Source organism: Fusarium keratoplasticum, chromosome 6 (assembly GCF_025433545.1).
Source record: "Fusarium keratoplasticum isolate Fu6.1 chromosome 6, whole genome shotgun sequence".
In the NCBI taxonomy this organism is placed as follows: Eukaryota; Fungi; Ascomycota; class Sordariomycetes; order Hypocreales; family Nectriaceae; genus Fusarium; species Fusarium keratoplasticum.
Genome location: NC_070534.1, coordinates 228,091 through 250,428, shown reverse-complemented (window position 1 = coordinate 250,428; position 22,338 = coordinate 228,091). Strand labels below are relative to the sequence as shown.

At 50.2% G+C, this 22,338-nt stretch overlaps 10 protein-coding genes across 10 annotated transcripts; 5 read left to right on the top strand and 5 right to left on the bottom strand.

Annotated features, from left to right (window-relative positions):
- Window positions 1-1,923: 1,923 nt before the first annotated feature.
- NCS57_00803900 (FAD-binding PCMH-type domain-containing protein) lies at window positions 1,924-3,666 on the top strand (the record flags this gene model as incomplete). The annotated part of the gene is made up of 6 exons (XM_053057869.1): window positions 1,924-2,365; window positions 2,437-2,498; window positions 2,559-2,649; window positions 2,714-3,047; window positions 3,107-3,306; window positions 3,386-3,666. The coding sequence occupies 6 exons, from the start codon at window positions 1,924-1,926 to the stop codon at window positions 3,664-3,666; spliced, it is 1,410 nt and encodes a 469-aa protein (XP_052911700.1).
- Window positions 3,667-3,799: 133 nt separating this feature from the next.
- On the bottom strand, window positions 3,800-4,986 carry NCS57_00803800 (Neutral protease 2; the record flags this gene model as incomplete). Its single annotated transcript, XM_053057868.1, has 3 exons — window positions 3,800-3,819; window positions 3,866-4,687; window positions 4,740-4,986. The coding sequence occupies 3 exons, from the start codon at window positions 4,984-4,986 to the stop codon at window positions 3,800-3,802; spliced, it is 1,089 nt and encodes a 362-aa protein (XP_052911699.1).
- A 677-nt stretch (window positions 4,987-5,663) lies between these two features.
- NCS57_00803700 (GH43-C2 domain-containing protein) lies at window positions 5,664-7,515 on the bottom strand (the record flags this gene model as incomplete). Its single annotated transcript, XM_053057867.1, has 2 exons — window positions 5,664-5,809; window positions 5,886-7,515. The coding sequence occupies 2 exons, from the start codon at window positions 7,513-7,515 to the stop codon at window positions 5,664-5,666; spliced, it is 1,776 nt and encodes a 591-aa protein (XP_052911698.1).
- A 1,296-nt stretch (window positions 7,516-8,811) lies between these two features.
- Window positions 8,812-9,950, top strand: NCS57_00803600 (CBM1 domain-containing protein; the record flags this gene model as incomplete). Its single annotated transcript, XM_053057866.1, has 3 exons — window positions 8,812-9,150; window positions 9,211-9,390; window positions 9,450-9,950. The coding sequence occupies 3 exons, from the start codon at window positions 8,812-8,814 to the stop codon at window positions 9,948-9,950; spliced, it is 1,020 nt and encodes a 339-aa protein (XP_052911697.1).
- A 2,039-nt stretch (window positions 9,951-11,989) lies between these two features.
- Window positions 11,990-12,742, top strand: NCS57_00803500 (Alginate-lyase2 domain-containing protein; the record flags this gene model as incomplete). Its single annotated transcript, XM_053057865.1, has 1 exon — window positions 11,990-12,742. The coding sequence occupies one exon, from the start codon at window positions 11,990-11,992 to the stop codon at window positions 12,740-12,742; it is 753 nt and encodes a 250-aa protein (XP_052911696.1).
- A 980-nt stretch (window positions 12,743-13,722) lies between these two features.
- NCS57_00803400 (uncharacterized protein) lies at window positions 13,723-14,675 on the top strand (the record flags this gene model as incomplete). The annotated part of the gene is made up of 3 exons (XM_053057864.1): window positions 13,723-13,826; window positions 13,882-13,937; window positions 13,993-14,675. Exons 1-3 carry the CDS (start codon window positions 13,777-13,779, stop codon window positions 14,673-14,675), a joined length of 789 nt encoding a protein of 262 aa, XP_052911695.1. The 5' UTR covers window positions 13,723-13,776.
- An 87-nt stretch (window positions 14,676-14,762) lies between these two features.
- On the bottom strand, window positions 14,763-15,917 carry NCS57_00803300 (NmrA domain-containing protein; the record flags this gene model as incomplete). Its single annotated transcript, XM_053057863.1, has 4 exons — window positions 14,763-15,019; window positions 15,070-15,489; window positions 15,538-15,748; window positions 15,810-15,917. The coding sequence occupies 4 exons, from the start codon at window positions 15,915-15,917 to the stop codon at window positions 14,763-14,765; spliced, it is 996 nt and encodes a 331-aa protein (XP_052911694.1).
- Window positions 15,918-16,449: 532 nt separating this feature from the next.
- On the top strand, window positions 16,450-17,562 carry NCS57_00803200 (NAD(P)-bd-dom domain-containing protein; the record flags this gene model as incomplete). Its single annotated transcript, XM_053057862.1, has 4 exons — window positions 16,450-16,558; window positions 16,617-16,845; window positions 16,904-17,253; window positions 17,309-17,562. The coding sequence occupies 4 exons, from the start codon at window positions 16,450-16,452 to the stop codon at window positions 17,560-17,562; spliced, it is 942 nt and encodes a 313-aa protein (XP_052911693.1).
- A 570-nt stretch (window positions 17,563-18,132) lies between these two features.
- Window positions 18,133-19,159, bottom strand: NCS57_00803100 (Aldo-ket-red domain-containing protein; the record flags this gene model as incomplete). The annotated part of the gene is made up of 2 exons (XM_053057861.1): window positions 18,133-18,772; window positions 18,825-19,159. The coding sequence occupies 2 exons, from the start codon at window positions 19,157-19,159 to the stop codon at window positions 18,133-18,135; spliced, it is 975 nt and encodes a 324-aa protein (XP_052911692.1).
- Window positions 19,160-20,150: 991 nt separating this feature from the next.
- On the bottom strand, window positions 20,151-21,796 carry NCS57_00803000 (MFS domain-containing protein; the record flags this gene model as incomplete). The annotated part of the gene is made up of 2 exons (XM_053057860.1): window positions 20,151-21,539; window positions 21,596-21,796. The coding sequence occupies 2 exons, from the start codon at window positions 21,794-21,796 to the stop codon at window positions 20,151-20,153; spliced, it is 1,590 nt and encodes a 529-aa protein (XP_052911691.1).
- Between the last annotated feature and the right edge of the window lie 542 nt (window positions 21,797-22,338).

The following is a 22,338-nucleotide window of genomic DNA, read 5'->3' as shown; positions in this document are numbered from 1 at the left end:
ATATGGCTTGCCGTTGTTTTCCTTAGTCACAGACTTTGTGTCCGTCTGATAGCCGTTTTCTTTTGCCTCCTTCTGTTGGGCACGCCGTCCCTTTATTTCGTGGCCTTTCCAGCATGAAGTCAAGACGTCATAGAGGAGCCCGTGAACCTGAACTCCATGAACACTGACGGCCCTACCGAGTTCTCCGGCAAGACTCAGATGGGCCAGTAGGACAGTTTTCTGATGCGAAATCTGGATCCGAAACTGACTGAGAGGCCTCCTCTGCCTCCCACCACCCGTGCGGGCTGGATCTCGTGAAGGCCCCGCCTCATCTTGCCATTGCATCGGCAACCGAAAGGCCTTGTCCAGACCAATTTCTCCGACCATCGCATGGGGGTCGGCCAATAACCTCGCTCTTGTCTCGGAAAGGAAGGTTGATAACGGTACCGGTGTCGGTAGATCTCTCCAGAAGGCCGGATCTTCTGGACTTGGGGACAGGACTGCCTTGTAATGTCTCTCCTTTGCAGTTTCAGCATCTTCGTGGTGTATGAAGGTAGGGTTCTCCTGGGAATCATCATAAAGCTCATGGGAGAACCAAGGATGCCGCCCGTAGCCCGCAATGACCGCAGTTGTGTCTCGTGAGAAGCACTCTGGGCTAATCACGCCGTGTGCTTTTGCAATTTCAGTCACGAGTGGTTGGTCTTGTGTTCGGGTTGCCATAATTGCTATAGCTCGAGCCTTCATTGTTGGTAAATCAGCAACAGACAACATCCTCTCGGCGACATGGTTGTGGGCGTCAAAGACACCAAGATGCCACGGAAACGGGTCTTGATAGGGGCGTGGCGGCTCCAGGGCCACCCCCGGCTCTTCGTCTGGCGCACACATCGTGAATAGTGTTAGGCTTGAGTTGAAGATGAATGTTATAAGTTCATATCATCAATTCAAATAACAGACGGCCACTATAAAGAGATGGCTGTGCAGCTGAGTCAGGGTATCTTATGAGTCATCTTCCACCAGTCAGAGTCGGAAGATTCGCAGAGCATGCCCCTTTCCGATGGATTTACTAGCCCGTCAAATTTTAGGCACCAGCTTATGCTTTCCTGCTTTCTCTTTTCTAGATTTACTCAAACTGCAAGGTGCTTGCAAGTGTCTGATTGCTAGATGGTGATGGAAATGACTCCGATCAATAGAGCCTTGTGATGCTTTGCGTAAGGAACGAAGAGTAGACCAGACCAGAAGTTATTTAGATGCAATTGGCTTCAAGAGATTGTAATTATTGCTAGCTACTGATCCAAGCTGGTGACACTGCTTGGATCAAATTGATCATCTTACCATGACCCTCTTCTCTGCGATGGTGGGACACAACTTGGCGAACGGTACACAAAACACCTCATCAACCTGTCCTCAGCTTAAACAAGCCTCTTTCATCATAACACTGAGACCTGCGAACTAAACAGCTGGTCGAGTCTCGCCTTGGTGTTGCTAACTGCACAATGCCATGCCAAGCCCCTAAAGCGATCCTTTCCGCCTCTGATCTGCAAATGTGATGACGCCCAGAAGAGGCCATGCCAAAAGAGGCTCGATGAGGCGCTTTCTTGCCCTGAATTATCCTTAGACATTGGTCAATGTGTGTTTTCTCTGGTACGTCTGGTACGGCATGAAATAACCGATTGGCGAAAGTACTGGAGAGGATAACTCGCTGTAACGAAGCCCTGCATGACCGCATCAATCCGCCTCGTTGGGAATGTGAAAAACAGGGTTGTTGCAAGCATGCACTTGGAACCGAATGTGACATTCGGCATTCACATAAAGATGAGAAGGGACCCATTGCTAGGCCGACGTTATTGATCAAGCCCTAGTCCAGCGTTCTCAGTCTTTAACCCATTGTGAACCCATTCTTACCTTGACGATATCCGGCCAAGTAGAAGCTCGCTGGCAAGCACAATGACTTCAAACGTGGCACCCACTGTTGATCTCTTCAAGAGCATATTTCCTGGGAAAGTCACCACTCCAGACAGCGCCGAGTATGAAGCCGCGAAAACACACCCATGGTCTCAAACATGCTGGACACCGGCCGCTGCGTACATCAAACCGAGCTCTGCGGAAGAAGTAGCACAGTCTCTTCAGACGATCCAGCAACACAAATGCAGATTCGCCGTCCGAACCACCGGCCACAACCCCAATCTTGGATTCAGCAGCACCGATGAGACTGGCATTGTTCTTGACCTTTGCCTGCTCAAGTCTAAAGAATTGATCCAAGGGAATGTCGCGCGAGTTGGACAAGGGAATACCTGGGGCGAGGTGTACTCCTGGCTCGAGGATCATCAACTCTCAGCAGTTGGTGGCAGAGATCAACAAGTTGGCCTGCCTGGCTTCCTTCTTGGAGGTATTTCATCACTCACAGCCTTTGGGCTATAACGGACCTTACTGGTTTGACCAGGAGCTGACTTGATAAAGGCGGCCTAGGAGCCTTCCCAAACCTTCATGGAGTTGGAGCGGATAACGTCAAGAACTTCGAGGTAAGATCGTCCCTCTCCACCTGACCTGTTCTCACTAACAGGCTGGATTCTTTCTCCCAGGTTGCCCTGGCGGATGGCACAGTGGTGAACGCCAATTCTGCTGAAAACACCGACTTGTACAAAGCCCTGAAGGGAGGCGGTTCAAACTTTGGTCCGTAAACACTTAACGCTTGAAGGAAGCGGTTCACCATAAATCCTAACTATGTAGGCAATAGGCATCATCACAAGCGTCGATCTCGAGACGCAGCCATTGTTGAAGGTCCAATACACCATCAACATTTACAACCCGGAAGACTATACTGGCATCATCAACGCGACAATTAAAGTCCAGAATTCTATGGAATCAGACCCCAAGATTGGACTGTTCACAAACTTCAATCCTGGATTCGTGGCTGTTGGACTTCTGTACGCCGATCAACCAAACGAGGAGGTCAAAGCCTTTGAGCCCTTTTACAAGCTTGGTAGTCTTTTGTCAACTGCCGTTCCCCAAACCAACGGTACCTTGCTATCACTCGCTCAGGCTATGGGCCATAAACAGGAGCCCAAAAAGTGAGCCCTCCTATCCTGACTCCCTCCCAATCAAAGAGGACTTACTGACATCTTTACAGTCGAGCTATTGGCACAGTCACCACCACAGTGTCAGAGAGTCTCTATGTTGAAGTGTACAATGCGTGGATTGAGACCATTCAAGACCTCCCGGCCAGTGCTGTTCTACACTACACTATCCAGCCCGTAGGCAAGGCATGCATTCAAGCTGGCAAGGCTAAAGGAGGCAACGTGATGGGACTGCAAGAGATCCCGCAGTGCTGTAAGTGAACACGTCGAACTCGAGATCATAGTCCTTTTCCCAGCCGATAAGGATGCTGACAAGGGTATCTGATTGACAGGGTGGGTGTTTACCTGCGAATGGCCCAAAGGCGAATGCGAGGATGCTGCGGCACAAAAGGCTATGGCCTCGATTGTTAAAAAGGTGCAGTCAATGGCACAGGAGAAGGGTCTATTTCTCGACTTCTTACTCCCAAACTTTGCGAGTTCCTCTCAAAAGGTATTGCGCAGCTACGGTGATGGATCAGTGAAGTTGATGAAGGAGCTTGCCGCAAAGTACGATCCCGAGAGTGTCTTCCAGAACTTGCAGCATGACGGTTTCTTGCTACGTAATAGTGTATAGTGCTTTTGGTGCTGGGTGGGCGAGAGTGGCATCTTGTAACCCCGGAGGAGCATAGTTCTATTGGATGATAGCAGGTAGCTACGTGATGCGGCCTTCAATCCTGGCGTCCGCCCGTATATACTCAACAGATTGCTTAGCAATTCATATACACCGCTGGAGAAAGTTAGTATATGGCTATCATGCAGATTAGAGAACTTACCATTGGCATACAGCGAGTAGCTGTCCGCATTGTACATGGCCTCCTCCGATGTCAAAGCAGTGCTGTTTTCATAACCATATGCCCGGTCAGCCGTAGCAGGGGCCTTATCCTCATAAACAGCCCTAGCATGCGTCATCTCGTGAATCGTCGTAGTAGCATGGTCCTGCTTGTGGCATTTCTGGGGCAGCGGGGGCAGGGTGTCGTAGAACAGGGGACACATGACGATGTAACCGTTGACCCAAGTTGTGTAAGCGATCAGAGGACCATCAGTTTCGCAAACGTTGAGGTCGTCTCGGCACAGGAGTCTCGTATCGCCGCTGTCGGTCGTGGAGCACTCCTTGGCAACAGCCAACAGACGACCTGAAACATGCTCCCGAGCTTCAGTCTCGTTCGACTTGAAGTATTCGACAAATCTTGCTGAGTGAACATCGGCAGCATCGGCAGCGGCAGCTCGGGCCAGAGTCTCGCAGTTTCGCACTCCGTCGAGGTTTGCTTTGAGCTTATCGGCTGGGCAGTCCTCCGTTTCCACAATCGACCGTCGAGACAGAATTTGCTTCACCTCGGCCGCGGAACTTTCCTTGACTGTGATTGATAGAGCCTTGGACTTGAAAGAGATCGAATTCGGTTTCTTGGAAGCGCTAGAAACGGAGGGGAACGTTCCTTCGGCAAAGATGGAGTAGGTTCCAGGCTTGAAGTCGTAGACCGAGGACAGGTCCACCAGTCGAGTGACGGATGATCCGGCAGTCAACTTCTCATAATGCTTGGATTCCAAGCCCTCATAGTAGATACTCAATTCAATGCCCTGGAAGGGAAGCTGCTCTCCTATGGCCATGGGTCAGATTTCTTTGTCTCATGTTCTCAAAACCATGCTTACCAGCATCGTCCACCACCACCATCTTCTGGACAGGTCTTTCATCCAGGATAGTTCCTACTCTTAGAAGACTCAAGTCATGAGACCCGTCGTTCTTGATGGTAACCTCAACTTCGGTTGCCTTTCCTGACGAAGGAGACAGGGTGACAGCCAATCCGGCGGCCTCCGCTGATCGTGCATTGAGGGGTGAGTGCGACTCAGCGCCAATCGCGAGGAAGACGGCCGAAGCCAAGGCTTGGGAGAACAACATGATGAAAATGGCGAGTTTGTCCACTCTGGAAACTAGGGCGGTAAAGTCTCATGTTGGCAAGACAGCTCAGGTCCTTATATAGAACAGGACGGCTCGGAAATTAGTCGAAGAACATGCATTATCGGCCAAGCGGCTATAGTACCTATCCAAGAAATATGGTCCCTTGTCGAACCAATACGAGGTGGGGACGGGCGTGATCATTACTTTTTCCAGCGTAGCAATGGCTCAATACACCCCGGACTTCTACCAGACACCGGATGCCAAGATCTATTTTGAGTTGTGAGGGCCGGTTCAACTACGACCTTCCCGGATCAAACGAAGAAATACGAGGCGGCCAACCCACGCTCCTGGCATCCCCCTGCTTGGTGCCGGGCAGTAGATCACACCGCACAGGAAGTGCCGGAGGAACTGTTGAAGCATAGCATAGCTGCATAGGTCTTGCACCAGAAAATAGTAACGTGACAAATAGCCTTCAAGCGCTTGAACAGTGGCAGCTCGGCCATAACCTTGGGGGGCCATCGTCGTTTCAAGCTTCGCTGTGATTGAGAGTTGTGATGAATTCTTTATCAGTGTGGTGCACCTTTCCCAGTCACTAGGAGAAGGAGGATGGGAATCAACATGTCGATGACAAGCAACGCCCGACTATGTTTCTAACCATATCGCATCCCGATTCACAATCAACCTCGGCTCGCATCAGCCTCATCTACATCTTCTTGGCTTCTGAACTGCCGAAGCCCTTGGTATCTCCAGTTGGAGATGTACGTCTCAAATGCCTGCTCGCCATGCTTTCCGTTTGTTGTTGCGTAAACGCCCAAGATTGCCCCTAGCAAGTGTCAATAGACCAGTAAAATTGGAGGCCTTCTGACAGTAAGAAAGTATGAAGGAGGAACACAACTAACCGGAATAATATGGGACCACGTCAGTTCCACGACAATGACCAAGTACCCTGACCTCTTCTTGGCCTGTTGAGCCAGCCAGGCCGGCCCTGAACTCGAAATGGGTACTGTTTTTTGTTTCGATTTCCAGCCGAAGCTGCTTTCCAACCCACTGGGCCGGAATACGTGTCAAGTTCTCTGGGATTACACTCCTACCGCGGTAGGGGGTTTCCGAGTGTCCACGGAAGCGTAGATAAGGCTGCAACAAATCGCTCCCCTTTGGCTTGAGCATCACAATACCCAGGTCAATATGTTGAGATTGGTCTTGGAACAATGAAACACCAACTTCCATTTCTTCTTTCTTTAAGGATTGGGCCCAGTCGATTTCCACGCTGTACTTGAACATGGAGTGCGCCATTCGTCGACCAATGAACGTCTGGCCTCGTCCTAGTGCAAAGTCGCCGTCGAAGGCAGTAAGGTTGAGTACAGAAGATTTCAGAGAAAGGCTGTTAGCGTGGCCAGGAGGAGAGATCTTGTAATTTCTGCTCTTCGGTAGTCGCAAGTGGACGAAATGAATCGGTAGGTTGCTTCCAGGAGGAAAAGTGACCAGGTCGTCAGCGCCATTCAGCTGACCCTCCCCTTCATCCACATATGACTCCGGAGGTAACTTCCATCCAGACATGGTTCCAGTAACATTGGAAAAGACGGGAAACTCGCCATCCTCCCACGTGACGGGAGTAAGCACTGTTTCTCTCCCCATTGGCAGATTTCCAAAGTATGGGCCAGGCTTTTGGCCATACGAGCCCCCAGCTCGAACAGCCAAGGCAGATGCCCACCACTGACCGTCGGCATCCTGGAAGAGATCTGCGTGTCCAACAGCCTGGAAGTAGGAACTCGTGTCATTGGCAGCTGTGAGAAGAGGGTTTTGAGGCGCCGGCTCATAAGGCCCCTTGATGCTGCGTGCCCGTGCCATGGTGACCATGTGATTTTCTCGAGTTCCTCCCTCGGCCAGGAGGAGGTAATACCAGCCATTGCGCTTCCAAACATGAGGTGCTTCAGGAGAGGCTCCACCAGTTCCATTCCATGGCATTATGATGTCGCCAATTTCTCCCGTCTCAAAGTTCAGTGGTGCATGCATCACTCCAGGATAGTACGCCGCTGTGTGTGCGCCTGCAACCCATGTAGACCCATCATCGTCCCAGAATGGCGAGGGGTCAAAGCCAGGGAAGCTGAAATGGACGGGATCAGACCACGCATTTGAGCTATAAGGGTCCGTGGTGGTCATGATGAAATTGTCCCATCGAGAGTCATTAACACGGGGAAGTTGTTGGTTGACCAGGGTTGACATTAAGTAGAAAGTGCCTTGATGAAACCGCAGCGTCGGTGCATATATGCCGCTGGTGGCTTTTGGGAGAAACGCCATACCAGGCAGCTGGTCTGGGCGACTGAAAGCATTTGAAACATGCTTCCAGTTCACCAGATCGTGACTTGAATGAATTGGAAGGCCAGGAAAGGCGAGAAAACTTGATGTAACACAGAAGAATGTGTCATTGAACTCGGGTACGAAGACACAACTGGGATCCGGGTTGAAACCACTGAGAATCGGGTTGTGAAATGTTGAGTTTGTGGCAGCACCAAGTGCCAAGAATCCCATGGCGGGTACAAGTAAGCAAGTCTTCATATTTGCTATAGAATGGATATGAAGTCCCCGGACCTCTTGCGCAATGTTTGTACGGCAAACGACGTTCTATATATGTTGATAATTATGATGGATCCGCCGTCCATGGCTACCTACCTTGGTAAACTAAAGTAAGTTTTCCGATGTCGGGACTTATATCATATCTGCCTAAAGAATATCCGATTTAGCCTGAATCCTTTGGCTGTCATGATGCACAGTTGAAGCTCAAGAATGCGGGGGATCGTCGTTATTGATGGCCATTTCACGGAAAATGGAGATGGTTATTTGCCGACTCGCGGATTTGAACGGGTGGCCGAGCACGTTGATCAGTCAAGGACGGCAATACCGCAGCTTCAAATCACGTACATGAGTTGCGGGTTACACCAATTGCCTGGAAATATGCCCATGTCAATGGTAATGTGAATATCCCGGAGGAACGCGCTAGCAGAAGCGACTCCTCCTGGCACGCACAACATCCGTACACTCCAGTCAAACTTAGATGATGGGCCCAATCGATTCCCTAAGTTACATGAGAGAATTCAAATTGGGGACTTATTATTATTGGGTATGAGGCGTCGTTGCCCTGCTTCCAGGTCTAGCGAGTGGCGGCCCAGTCATGGTGATAATTGACGGTGATGGTGGACAAGCCAAGTTCTAAACAGCAGGAGCATCTCAATTGGCCGAGAGCAATAAAATCGGGCGAGAAATTCCTTCATTCTCGACTATAGGTGAGTTCTAGTCTCTAAATCAAGCCATTATTCGTGCTTCGAAAACCCGTACCGAGGTTAATGGGTCTGGTTAACAGCGATGCTGAGCCACGCGACTTCCGGTTCGGTTAATGATCCGACGGCCCATGAAATGGTGATCTCGCATGAATTAAAAGGCTGTCATATATGGTTGCAAACCAGTGCCAGACGCGAGTTGTTTCAGGCTTGTCCGGGGGTTGTTGTTTCATCTTCAGATTGATGGCACAGTGATTTACCCACCAATGCCCTCTTTGACAGGAAACAAATGGGTCCACCGGACGCTGGGCCTACGGAAAATAGTTAAATAAACGAGATGTGTCTGCTGATTTGTTTGGGAACGTTCTATGCACCATCCCAGTCACGAACGATTAGGTTCCGAAATAACCGCTCGGGTCTCAGATCCAGGCCCTGCAATTTGCCGTTCTAGAACTTGATGCTCAGGCTTTAAATACTTGGAGAACTGGAGAGTGGATTTAGATCTGGAAACAAACACTCTCAGACATCAAGTGCATTTCAATCCATCAACATGCGAACCTCTCTGGATCAGACCCTTCTCTTTGTCTTGGCGCAAGCCCTCGTCGCCAAGGCGCAGTCATGCCCTGACATTCAAATTTTTGGCGCCCGCGAGACCACTGTGTCTCCGGGCTTTGGATCCGCTGGTGCACTGATCGACATGATCAAGGCCGATCATTCAGGTGCTACCGCGGAGGCTATCGAATACCCGGCCTGTGGAGGCCAGTCCTCCTGCGGTGGTGTTCAGTACGGCGATTCTGCGCGACAAGGCACCGAGGCTGTGGCCACAGCTGTTAACGACTTTCACTCTCGCTGCCCCGATTCGCAGATCGTTTTGGTTGGATATTCACAGGTTTGTTGCCAAGTTTCACCTTTAATACCTACCTCAAAGTGCTCACCATGCCATTCTTAGGGCGGCCACATCATGCACAACGCCATCTGCGGAGGAGGAGACTCTGGAGCCGGCATCTCTGACACGGCTGTTCCTATCACAGCCAGCGCAGTAGCCCAGGTCAAGGCAGCCATCCTGCTTGGTGACCCTCGTTATGTCAGTGGGCTCGCATATGGAGTTGGAACCTGCACTTCTGGAGGCGTAAGTGAATTGAGAGAAAATCTAATGAGTATCATCTCACTCTAACAATCTTGGGATAGTTTGATGCTCGACCATCGGGTTTTGTATGCCCAAACGCTGGTAAGGTTCAGTTGTACTGTGATGCTGAGGATCCATACTGCTGCAACGGAAACGACGCCAACCACCATCAGCAATACGTTACTCTCTACGGAACGGAGGCTTTGGCTTTCGTCAACAGCAAGCTTGGCGCTTCTGGCGAAGCTGGTGGATCCAACGATGACACTCCCGCTGTGCCATCAACCGGTAACTCCAATGAGGGTACAGCTCCCGTTCAACTCTCTACTGGCTCCGGCGATAGCGCTGGCAGTAGCCCGAGTGCGACCCTTCTACCCCAGGAGACAACCACGGGGGGCAGCAGTGAAGGAGGAAACGGACAGGAACAGGGAAATGGCCAGGAGCAAGGCACTAACTGCGCCGCTCTATGGGGACAATGCGGTGGTCAGGCATGGACCGGGGCGACCTGTTGCTCGGAGGGAACTTGCAAGCAGTTCAACCAGTATTACTCGCAGTGCTTGAATTAAGTTTATAGATACCAATAAATGGCGTTGTGGGGTAAAATTCTTTTCCTCTATTCCTCTATTTCACTCGCATAAACCAAATCGCTCGTTGACAGAGTAAGCATCAGTACCCGCTGACAACAACGGGGAGTTGAACTGCTATTGATTGAAAGGGTCAAGGCACAAACCGCCAAGCCTATTTACGTAGCAACATCCGTGATTTTCTTTGCGAAGTACATTGCTCCCTGCAGTGGATTGTACGTGTATGCTTCAACCTCGACGAAACCCTCCGATTTGTAAAGGTTGATGGCCGATGTCATCTTGGACAGCGTATCCAGAAGTGCCACGTCGTAGCCCTCGGCTTCCGCCCGCTTCAACACCTCCCTGACAAGTTTTCTTCCGACTTGGCGACCTCGAGCGCTTGGGTACAGAAAGAGTCGTTTAATTTCGCAGTACCGTTTGTCGACAGGGTGATGTTGACGATATTCGGCTTGCACTATGAGTGGACGCAAGGCGATGCACCCGAGGACTTGATCTTGTGCGTCATCCACGGCAAGTAGAAGGGCTCCAAATGGAGGTGCGTATTTCCCTGGGAGCCCTTCTAACTCTGTGCTGTAGTCTTGAAAAGAAATATCTTCGTCAAGCCATTGCGTGTAAGCCTGGAAACACTCGGTCACAGATGCCAAGTCCGTGGGGCTTGTTGCTTGACGAATTGAGACAGATGCGGATGGTAATTGCATGTTTTCAATTGCGAAAGAAAGTTGTAGATTCTAATAAGGGGTAGCTATTAATTTCACCTTTCTGACAGTTCTGACAGCAGAAATATTTGTCATTAGAGCCTCCGTTATCGGTACGCCCATTGATAAGTTGATAAAGGTGTAATCACGGCATCGGAAGGCTAAAACCGGATCAAAGAGTTAATTCCGCCCTGTTTCCGCTCACCGTGGTACAGGGTATTCAGCATCATGGCGCCCAGGTTTCAACACAGATGCAATGAGGCAAATGGGGAGACAGCAATATATTTGGTAATAATGTTCTAGCACAGTGGCGGGCTTTTAATACTATCGTAGTCAGCCAGGAGTATTTTTTCTCAGATTTTTATATATTTTACCACACATTTCTATTTTTCGTGGCAGCTCAAGCCCGGACACTAACACAATGGTGACTTTTGAGATTGCTCAATGTAGGCCAAAGTAATACATCCTTTGCGAGTGGATGATAAAATAGTCTTCCAGGTGCTTAATTCCTTCTCTCACATAGCTTTATTGGAGATACTTTGGGCTCCAATTTGCGTGATTATTGCTTGGGAGTTCGAAAACCAAATCACGCTCTTCTTGGAGTGTTGACGTGCAGCCTTTTGGTAGTAGAAATGAAGCCTTCTGAACATAAACTTGTGCCCTGTCTGTTCTTTCGGTAGTCTATTGGCTAAACCCGTCATATGTTGCTGGCTCTATCTATTCCGTGCCAATAAGGGCCAGTATCATACCATGCCTGGCCATGCTCACGACTCTTGTGTTTGTGCTGAGCTAAAATTTGCATGAATTTGAAATGAATTCCCTGGATAGCTATTACGGATAGTCTTAATCGCGGGTTAAAAGATACCCGTTATGTGCCATAAAAACATGGCTGAGTATGGCAACGGGTGTTTATTCAAAGCCGCTTGCTACGTTGAATGTGTCTCGTAACCTCGGTCCACCAAGAGACCCGCTGTAAGCGCTACCTTTGATAGGAAGCTCCATGGGTCAGTGCTGCTTTTTCTCGTGTACTGATCAGCAAAGGGCCCATTAAACCATGTCCTTAATCTATCATGTCGCATTCACTGTCAGCAAGCCCGACCAAAACGTGCGAGGTCGACCGCCTTGAGACACCGAAACAAATAGGAATCGCATGAACATCAGAATGGAACGTGATAACAAAAAGCTATGACCCGTATAATCCACTCCGTCTCCGGTGATCCCGCCTCACGTAGGAAGGACTCGAGGGTATAAATGTCGTTCCGTTTCCATCTTGACTTCATCCAAACAACTTTTCATCCATTAACCTTCAGACACCACGACTTCAACATGGCTCCCAGTTTTGTTCAAATTCTCTCGGCTGGCCTTCTGGCCTCTTCTTTCAACATTATCAAACTCTCACAGGTTTCCGCACTCGACCCCAAATGCGCCCCAGGTGGAAACTTTGACCTCTCCCACTGGAAGCTGCAGCTGCCTATCGGAAGCCCTGGGAAGCCCAAGACCATCTCCAGCGCCGATCTTCAAGGATGCAACGGCTTTGAGAACTTTGACTATTTCTTCACCAATAGCAAGGACGGAGCTCTTGCCATGAAGGTCCCGGCCAAGTCCCAGTGTGTTACGACTCCCAACAGTAAGCACTGTCGCACCGAGCTGCGGGAGGCCAACCCCAGCAAATGGAGCCCCTTCAATGCTCGCAACCGTCTCTACGCTGATCTCGTCGTCAACCAGAATGACGATGAGATCGTCGTGGGCCAGATTCACATCGACGACTCCATCTCCACCAAGCCAGTCATGGAACTCTACTACAACTCCAAGGGCGAGTTCACCGTCGGTGTTCAGAAGTGCCGCACTTGCAGCCAAGCCAGAACTGGTGTCCTCGCCAAGGTTCCCAAGGGTCAGAGGTTCCACTACGAAATTCGATACGAGAAGAACAAGCTTTCCGTTAGCATCAACGATAGCCCCTACAAGGAGCTGGACACTTTCGACCTCAATGGACCGGATAGCTACTTCAAGGCTGGCAACTACAACCAGGGCGAAGGACCTACCAACACCCACTTTTTCAGCATCATCGTGACTCATTAGATGCTGTATTCTGAATGGTTCTTTCCGAAGAGTTCAAGGTATGAATGCACTGGAGTCTTTGACGGCGAGGGGAGTTCGCTTGCATGGGATCGTTGGCAACCCTTACCCACCGGTGGTAGACTAGCAGTTAGGTAGCGCAGAGTTCAATTACACGTTTACCTATAAAAAGCTGAGACGAAAATTGTACAGCCAGATCATCCTAATACCCCAAAATGTGGTGGCCTTAAGGACCACCAGACAAAGTGCTGGTCAAGGATAGGGATCATCGCAGAATTAGGTGGTAGGTAAAACTGGGTGAAAGGCGTCTTATTGGCTTGTTGTTCAAGTCTTCATCTGCTAAGACCGTGGATAATTGCTGAGACAGAGCAGCGTGCGGCATGGTCAGGATGAGGGGCTGGAGTATGAGCCATTGAGTTATCAAGATCGAGAAGCAAAATCTTGACGGGATCAGAGCCCACTATCAGTTCGACACGACAACCGCCTTCAATGAGACTACGGACACGGGACTTTCCTACTGTAGCAGGTTGCAGATCGCGGGGCCATCTCTTGCGGGGAAGTGGGTTCTCGGTCAAGTTTGATCGGCTCCGATTATCATCTCTCCCACCCCCTCAATCGGGTCCGCATCATGAACCTGGGGAAGAAGATGCGGGGAGCATGTTCAAGAACCCGTTTATACTTCGCGACAGAGGAAAAAGGTGGGGTTGTTATGCAATATGAACCGGATCAAGGTCACAAGATGAAGTCGGCATGAAACTAGGAACCCTCGTCTTTACTTCCACCAAGAACGAAGCTTCCCGCTTCCGTTGACCCGCCCTGATGCATCATCTTTATGAGGCCCCCAGAATCATGTTGTAACTGCCGAAATCAAGGCTGATGCATGCTGCTGGCATCGATTTGCTGCAGACAGAAGGTATAAATACTGCCACAGCCTTTCCCGCCAGCCCCATTCTTTTATCCGCTCTAGTTCTTGCTCTACAAGCCATCTTGAAAACACCCCAACCACGTTTCCCCGGCTACTACAGATCACGAAGACAATGACTTCGCAGCCACGAACGGTGATTGTTACTGGTTCGGCGCGGGGCATGTGTGTTTATGCCCTCTGATTCTTCCGAAAGGACCAACTGACGCGTATTCGCTAGAGGAAAGGCGATTGCTCTTCGCCTTGCCGAGGATGGCTATGACGTCTGCATCAATGGTAAGACACCCATGCATCACCTGGCGATCACCTCGGTCTTAACCCCACCCTACAGACATTCAGGCGAACAAGGCCGGAATCGACGAAGCAGTCTCTGAGATCCAAAAGCTTGGTCGTCGAGCATACGGACATGCCGCTGATGTATCTGACCTTGCCCAAGTCGAAGAGCTGGTTGCAGCCTCAGTTCGAGAGCTCGGTCCACTAACAACCATGGTGGCCAACGCTGGAATTGCCCAAGTCAAGCCCATTCTCGATGTCACGACAGATGATCTCCGTCGCATGTTTGATATCAACGTCTTTGGCACATTCAACTGTTATTCAGTTGCCGCCAAGCAAATGATCAAGCAGGGCTCCCCCGGTAAGCTCATCGGGGCTGCATCCATCGCCGCTATGAAGTCCTTTCCCATGCTGTCCCACTACTCGGCAAGCAAGTTTGCAGTCCGTGGTTTTACACAGGCATTTGCCATGGAAATGGCGCCCCACAAGATCACTGTAAATGCCTATGCACCGGGAATCGTGGGCACGGCCATGTGGGATCTTATTGATGAGGAGTTGGCAAAGGTGCATGGCGCCAAGAAGGGCGACATGATCAAGAAGCATAGTGGTGACCTGATTTCATTGGGACGTACGAGTGTCCCGGAGGACGTGGCGAAGATGGTTAGTTTCTTGAGTGGGCCAGACTCCGACTACGTGACAGGGCAGACTCTCGTCGTTGACGGTGGTATTATCTTTACTTGATTTATATAGCACCAAAGCCTTCTTGATCACTCATGCAAGCCTCATGCTGTCTAAATAAGCTAGATAGGTGTCACAGCTATGAATTCACTACTGCTTGCCCCATCCCGCTTCTAGTACCTCCTTGACGGTTCGGGCATGAATTTTGGGGAACACCTCGTTCAGCGTCTTATTCGTTGGCTTCAGCTCGAACAAGCCCTTCTCGAACCATACCCCGAACGTGGCAAAGAGGGTTTGGATCTGGTCCTTGGGCATCTGAGAATACAGCGATGGATGCGATGGCAACTCGGTGATTTGTCCAGATAGGAGCAAATCCAGGCTGTCGTGGGTGACTTCGAATTTCTCGCCTATGAGGGTGGGTTAGCAGGGCCGATTGTAGGGTCTCGTGATGGCATACCTTTGACTTCTTCCGCAAGGCGAAGAAACTCGTTCCATGTAATCGACTCCCCGATTACATAGCTCTCTTTCTCCCAACTAGGCAGGTCGAGGCTGGCGGCAACAAACTCGGCAACGTCAAAAGTATGCGTGAAGGTGACGGGGGTATTGCCATCGCCAGGGATGGCGGCCCTGTTATACTCGATATCAACGACGATGAGGTTCTGGCGCTGGTACGACTGGACGCGAGGGTACCCCCAGAAGTCGAGGAAGTATCCCACGTAAAATAGGGTATACTCTAGAGTGCTCTTCTCCAAAGCCTCAACCGCATCGAGCTTAGACTGCCCAATCGTCATCTGCCTCTCGCCCACTTGTCTGTTTGTAAAACCATTGGTGAGCTTATGCCTGTTGTTGGAGAAGTGCTTAAGGAATGTGGTGAGGGCTGGGAAAGTGGCTATAAGCTTATCTTACTCTCTCGAATATGGGATACCCCAGATGCTGGGAATGAAGCGCCTGGTGTGTTTGGAAGCCTCAGCAGCATGGATCAAGTTCACTTGCGGCTTGCCATCAAAGGTGACAAACAAAGTCGAGATGACAGTATCGATCTTATTGTCTTCTAGAACCTTGGTCATGGAGTCGACATCGGTGTAGTCGATGGCGATGATGGGGATGCCATTCTCGGCCTCGAGGGCGGGATTGGGCTGTGAAGATTAACAAAGCCTCACAGCAGACACAGGATGCGGCTCATGCAGGGCGACTTACTGATCGACTGAATACCTTGACGTCGTAATTCTCCTTGCCATTGATGGCTTCGGCGATGGCACGGCCAATGCCTCGGGTGCCTCCTGCGACTGCGATAGTGGTCACCATTGTGATTGTGACAGTGATTGGTGTTCAGGTGGCGTGGACTGATGCGTAGTTTCCCGTCTTATTCTGCCCAAATCTTGGCCTGGGTTAACACCGGAGCGGAAATGGCCCTGCTTTTTAAAAACAATGCTCTCTCGTACGTATAAACTGTTGGGGCCCTTGCCTATCATCGTAGTCTTGAACTTTAGCAGCTCGTCCGCTGACGGCCTAACATCGACCCGATTCTTAACCCCACAACGGTCCCCGAGTGTAGATCACGGCCGAAACTCGGACGAAGATGTTTTGTTGGTCCTTGATACGGAATACATGGCGGTGAATTCGGATCGATCAATAATCTCATAATACAAATGTAAACTATGTATACTTCCTGTCGCCAGTCAGTCTCATCATACTTATATTTACCGAAGTAGCATACACGCATTCCAGTCATTCGTCCTGTGTCGTGTCGGCTTCGCATCTTTTCGGTACACTTGAAGCACTTATATTTCCCTTTCATCGCTTCTACAACGCTGTCAAGACAACTTCCTTCTCCAATATGGTCAACATAGCAGTTGCTGGAGGCACCGGAGGTGTTGGTCGCACCATCATCGACGCCCTCAAGGACAACCCGAAACACAAGGCCATCATCTTATCGCGTACCGTAAGTCTCCCCGATCCGAGCCAAGAACTAGCCTTCGGACAAGCTAACCCCCTGCGTGCAAGTCCCCGATGGTGTTGACCTTGGCGCGCCCGTCATCGCTGTCGATTATGACGATGTCGACGCGCTTCAAGCTGTCCTAGAAAAGCATGAGATTAACACCATTATCTCGGCACTGGCTCTCCATATTATTGGCGTGGGCCAGGCCCAGATTAATCTCATCAAGGCCGCCGACAAGAGCGAGCCCACCAAGCGATTCGTTACAAGCACTTGGGCAGTTCGACCTGAGCTCAAGTGCGTCAACTTGTATCACCTGAGACTCATGATCCGGTATGCTGACAGCGTTGGGCAGGTGGTTCGATCTTCTTCCCCACGGCTTCCAGCACGTGGCGTCGTACACGGAACTAGATAAGACCCAGCTGGAATGGACAGCCTTCAATGTTGGGTGGTTCCTCGAGTACTATGCTATGCCGAACGTCGAAACATACATCCCACAGACCACGTTCGTCGTCGACATGGCTAATAGGCATGCCTCGATCCCCGGTGACGGCAAGCAGAAAATGTCATTCACCTACACCAAAGACGTGGCCAAGTTTGTGGTTGCGGCGCTCGACCTCCCCAAGTGGGAACAAAACACCTATGCAATTGGTGAAAAGTACACGTGGGAGGAATTTGTCAAGATTGCTGAGGAAGCTCGAGGAGGTAAGATCGACCATCTGGCCGAGAACTGCAGAGATCTAACCACACATGGGATTAGGAGAGAAGTTCACTGTCACCTATGACAGCGTGGAGAAGCTTAAGGCCGGCAGCATCACTGAACTTCCAGGTCAGGTTGCCGCATACTCGTATTTCCCCAAAGAATGGGCGCAGAAACTCTTCTCGGCCTTTGGAATCTGGGTGACCGAGAGCATCTTTGACTTTCCCGATGAAAAGTTGCTGAACAAGCAGTTCCCTGACATCAAAGTCACCACTGTGCGGGAAATGCTTCAGAGTGCATGGAAGGGCCAATAAAGTAGTTGAAGGGAAAGCGGATGTTTGAGCTGAAGTGAGGGATAAGACCCGAATTCCGGTGAAGCCAGCTCGCATTTTCCGCCATGATGTTCTACGGTAGTCCGTAATACTATAGCTGTGTGTTGATAACTGTTTTTGTTACTGTGGCTCATATTTAATCTGTGACTACCTAATATCAGAACTCCCGTCGTGTTGAGCAGTATAACTTGCCTTACCTGTTGAATGGTATCTTTCACTTTTGCCAATGGCGTTGTGGTTTGTGGTCATTGTATTCCACACACCTGCATCGATACTGGCAGGGAAATATGGACCCTCGTGAAATCACTGTTTTCTGCCAAGGCCAGCCACCCAATGGTCGAGGACGCCAAGGCTAGCAACAAGGATCAAGGAATAGACGCCTTAACAATGGGTACGCGTATAGAATACGCATTCGCGTCGCTGAAGCTGAGTCACCTATGCGATGAAGTTCTACCCAACCGCATCCAGCAAAGAAGCTGAAAGCGCTCAGTTTGCATCATGGAATGATTGAATAATAGTTAAAGTACATATTTAACCTAATGATACATCTCTCTATTTCTTTCCAAACTTTTCTAAGTTCTCAGGGCCTGTTTCCCTTGCCACCTTTTTAACTTCCTCTTCTCCTAGCTCTTGGAAAATATCATAACCCCATCTCGTCTGCCAGTTGTATCGCTTGTTCCTCTCAAGATCATTCAGCTGCTTGAAGGCATCTTGAGGCAGCTCGGCAACTTGGAGGTTGGACTCGATGCGGCTAGGAGTGACACTCTTCGGCAATACAACAGACCCTCGCTGGACACCCCACGAGTACAAGACTTGGCCGATATCCAATCCCAGCTTCTTACCGAGCTCAGCGACAAGAGGGTCGTCAACCGTTCGAGGCTCACCGGTTTGGTTGTTTCCAAGGGGGGAGTAAGCAGCGATTTGGATACCCTTGGACTTGCAGTAGTCAAAGAGCTCAGGTTGCTGAAGGTAAGGATGGGCCTCGATTTGATTGACTGCAGGCACCGTTGTAGTCTTGGACAGAAGCTTGTCTAGGCGGTCCTTTGTGAAGTTTGACACGCCAATGGCGCGGACCTTGCCAGTTTCGAGGAGCTTCTCCATGGCTGCATAGGTGACAGCAGGATCAATATCGGCCAACTGAAAGACACCATCTGAGTCGATAGGGAACCAGTCATCGCCGGATTTAAACGCACTACAAACTATCAGTACCCGGACGAGAGAAGGATACATGCGGGGGGACTTACACAGGCCAGTGCATGAGGAATAGATCTAGGTAGTCGGTACCAAGATCCTTTAGTGTCTTGTCAAGACCCTTTTCCACATCCTCAGGAGCATGCTTGGTGTTCCACAGTTTGCCAGTGATGAAGATGTCTGAACGGGGAACACTGCTTTTCCGGATACCATCGCCGACTTCAACTTCGTTTCGATAAATCGAAGCGCAATCAATGTGGCGATAGCCGCTGCGGAGAGCAATCTCGACGGCTTTCTCAACCTGGCCAGGGGGAGCCTGCCATGTTCCGAAGCCGACAGCTGGGATCTTTGCCCCAGTATTGAGGGTAAAGTGAGTTTGAAGAGGCATTGTGTTGAGGGAAGATGTTGTGAGGATGGTTCGATGCTGAGATGAGTGAGAGTCGGGATATTTGCCCTTTTAGAGACATCGTGATGCTCTTTAAACCAAGTGTTATAGCGATTTCCTTGCGTAAAATCCGTAGATCCATAATGACTCGGTCCTAACTCAGGTGCGGCATGAATCGGGTTTGCGGATTAGCGACGTTGGCGGATATTAATCCGCCCACGCTGTGGGCCGAGCCCATGAAATAGCATTTGCACACCGTCACTCATCATATCCGTCATCAACAAACACGACTCGGAATCATAGATAGTGATTCCGACTAGTAATTCACTGTATAGGGTACGGATTTACTTTGGAGCATGGAGAGTCCCTACGAAGGCGGAAATCTAAGTATTTGCGCTCTTTTTTCCCTAGTGAAATCCGGTAAGAACTATACTCATTCTCACAGTGATGCCTATCAGTGGGGCGAGACGGGCAAGATATGACGTTTAACGTAGGATGTGGAGTGTAGATTTGATGGTTTGCCATGTCTCAACACTGAACCTTTGAATGAACAATCTCTGCGGCCTTCCCTCACACAAATGAACATCTTTAAGATGAACTAGTTCGTAAAGCAGTTGGTGAATGCGAGACTTCTCGTTGTGTTACTACTGCCATTTTCGCTGGGCTGCTCTCAAGACCCCTTATGGGCCCTCATCGAGTCTTGTTGCCTAAGTGAATGTGAAACACGAGATCCTCCCCGGTGGGACAGCTTGGAAGACAACCGTTGGAGACACAGACAAGGTCAATTTTGATGGAGAAGAGTGAAAGCTTAAGTCACTCACTTATTATGATGCGACTACAATTCGACCCCAGCCTGAAGGTACTAGTCTAATTGTTTCTAGTCGCCGTTTGTGAGATGAACAAGGTATTGCGACCGCTTTGGCATTACTTATGAGACCAGTGACTATATACGTGCCGACGTTGAAGGGTTACTCAAGTACTTCGTCGCAATTCTTTACAGGGTGTACTTGAAGAGAGGACTCTTATCGCCCAGCTTCAGAAGCTCCTCCTCGGTGTATCGAGATCGAATATCCTCCTCAGACAACTTCGCCTTTGTCTTGTTTCCCCACTTGTAGCTCAGCTCGAGGAGCAGCGCAACAAGCATTCCAGAGGCGCCAAAAGCAAGTGACAGGCCGAAACCAGTCTGGTAGCGGGGAGCTTCCTTGTCCAGGTACATGTAGGAGCCGATGATGCCTCCAATGTTACCGACGCAGATGTTGAAGGCGACACCAATGGCTCTTCGGCTCGAAGGTGCAAGGTTGTTGGCGGCCCAACTGCTGCCAGCGGGCTGAACAGGGTAGATACCGATGCAGGTGAGCACAAGGGCAAAGTATCCTGGTCCGGTATGGCTGCCAGTCATATCACCCTGGAAGCCCATGACAACGGAGTATCCAATGGCAATGAGGGCCAGAGGAATAGCAACGAAGGGCATTCGCCAGTGGAAGTGATCGGAAATCTTGGCGAAGCAGACAGAAGAGATACCGCCAGCAACGTACGCGGGAACTGTCATAAGCTGGGCGTTGGTGTTGGTGAAGCCCATGGCCTTGACGATGGAAGGAAGAGTAAACTTGGTTCCGTAGGAGCAAGCTGAAATGCAGAGGAGAATGTAGGCCTGAAGATAGAGTCGCCAGTTGCAGAGAATCATCTTCATGTCATGCCAGTCGAACTTCTTGTCATCGGACTCCTGAGAAAATCGGCCACCTTGCTTGATGAAGCTCTGGAGTTCGAGAAAGCGGATCTCATCGGGAGTCAACCACTTTCCAGATAAGGCCGGGGAGTCAATGAGGAGGAAATAGCACATGACTCCGAGGACAATAGTTGCGAGGCCTTCAAGGATAAAGATCCATCGCCAGCCTTCATACCCGCCGACTCCATCCATCTGAGCAATACCAGCAGCAAGAAGGCCGGAGAAGGCACCAGATAGCGCACTTGTGCAGTAAAAGTAGGCAATACGAGTAGCCAGGTCCTTGGGCATGTACCAAAATGTGCATAGGTACACGGCACCCGGATAAAATCCTGCCTCGAAGACACCGAGAAGGATGCGGACAGCGAGAAGACTGCCAAAGCCCTTGACGACGCCATGGAGAGTCATGATGACACCCCAGATCGTGACCAGACTGCCAAGATAGACGGATGGCCTCGTGAACTTCTTCAAGAGAATGTTGCTGGGGATCTCGAGGAGAATGTAAGGGATGAAGAAGAGACTCAGAACAATGTTGTACTGGTTGCCAACAAGGTTCAGGTCCTCAACCAGTCCTTCAATCTTGGCATTGCCGATGTTTGCTCGGTCGAGATGTGAGATGAGGTACAGAACGGCGAGAAGGGGAACCAATCGGCGGTCAACCTGTGGTAGGGCAAGTTAGAAGTTTGCTATCAAATCTTGTTGATGCTCTGAAGTACCTTCTTGATGATCTTCTTGCGTTGTTCAGGGGTAGTGTTGTTGTAAAAGTCGGCATCCTCGTCGGTGAGACCCAGGACGCGTATGTTGTCAATCGTCCTGGCCTGAGGAGCCTTCTCATGGTCAGGAACTGTGCGATCCATGTCCATGTCGTCAACCATGACAACGTCAGGTTTCTCAAGAGCAATGCTATGCGCAGTCATGTTGCGATAGAAGGCGATGGTGATGTTTGTCAAAATCTAAGCTCTGAGCAGAGGAATCTTGAAGGGATGGTGAGGATGAGGAGACAAGAAGTGAATGATGAGGGTAGATGCCAGCTCATATTATAAGAAATCGGAGGTTGCATCAAGATCGGGTCGAGGGCGCTATTTACCATGTGCCGTGTCGTGCAACTAGACCTATGCCAAAGACTTTTCGTGTCGGGCACGCACGGGGAAACCGAGGGCCGGCTCCTTTACCCCGTACCCCGCATGGTCCCATCTCCATCATGACTCCATAGTCGAGATGAGTTAGATCCGGGGGATAGTCGCAAGAGTTTAGCGGACTAATATCCGCTTAATCCGTCCACCGTGTTCGTCAAAGTCACCCCATCAAAGGGACATGCTGCCGCACATTTATTGGCTCGGCATCAGTGCACGGTTGGAGAAACATCCACTTGGGGGAGTCTCGACCAGGTTTTGGGTTAACAACCCCAGAAATTTCCGGGGAACTTTTGGGTTATCTTGACGGACACTTGTCCGTCTGG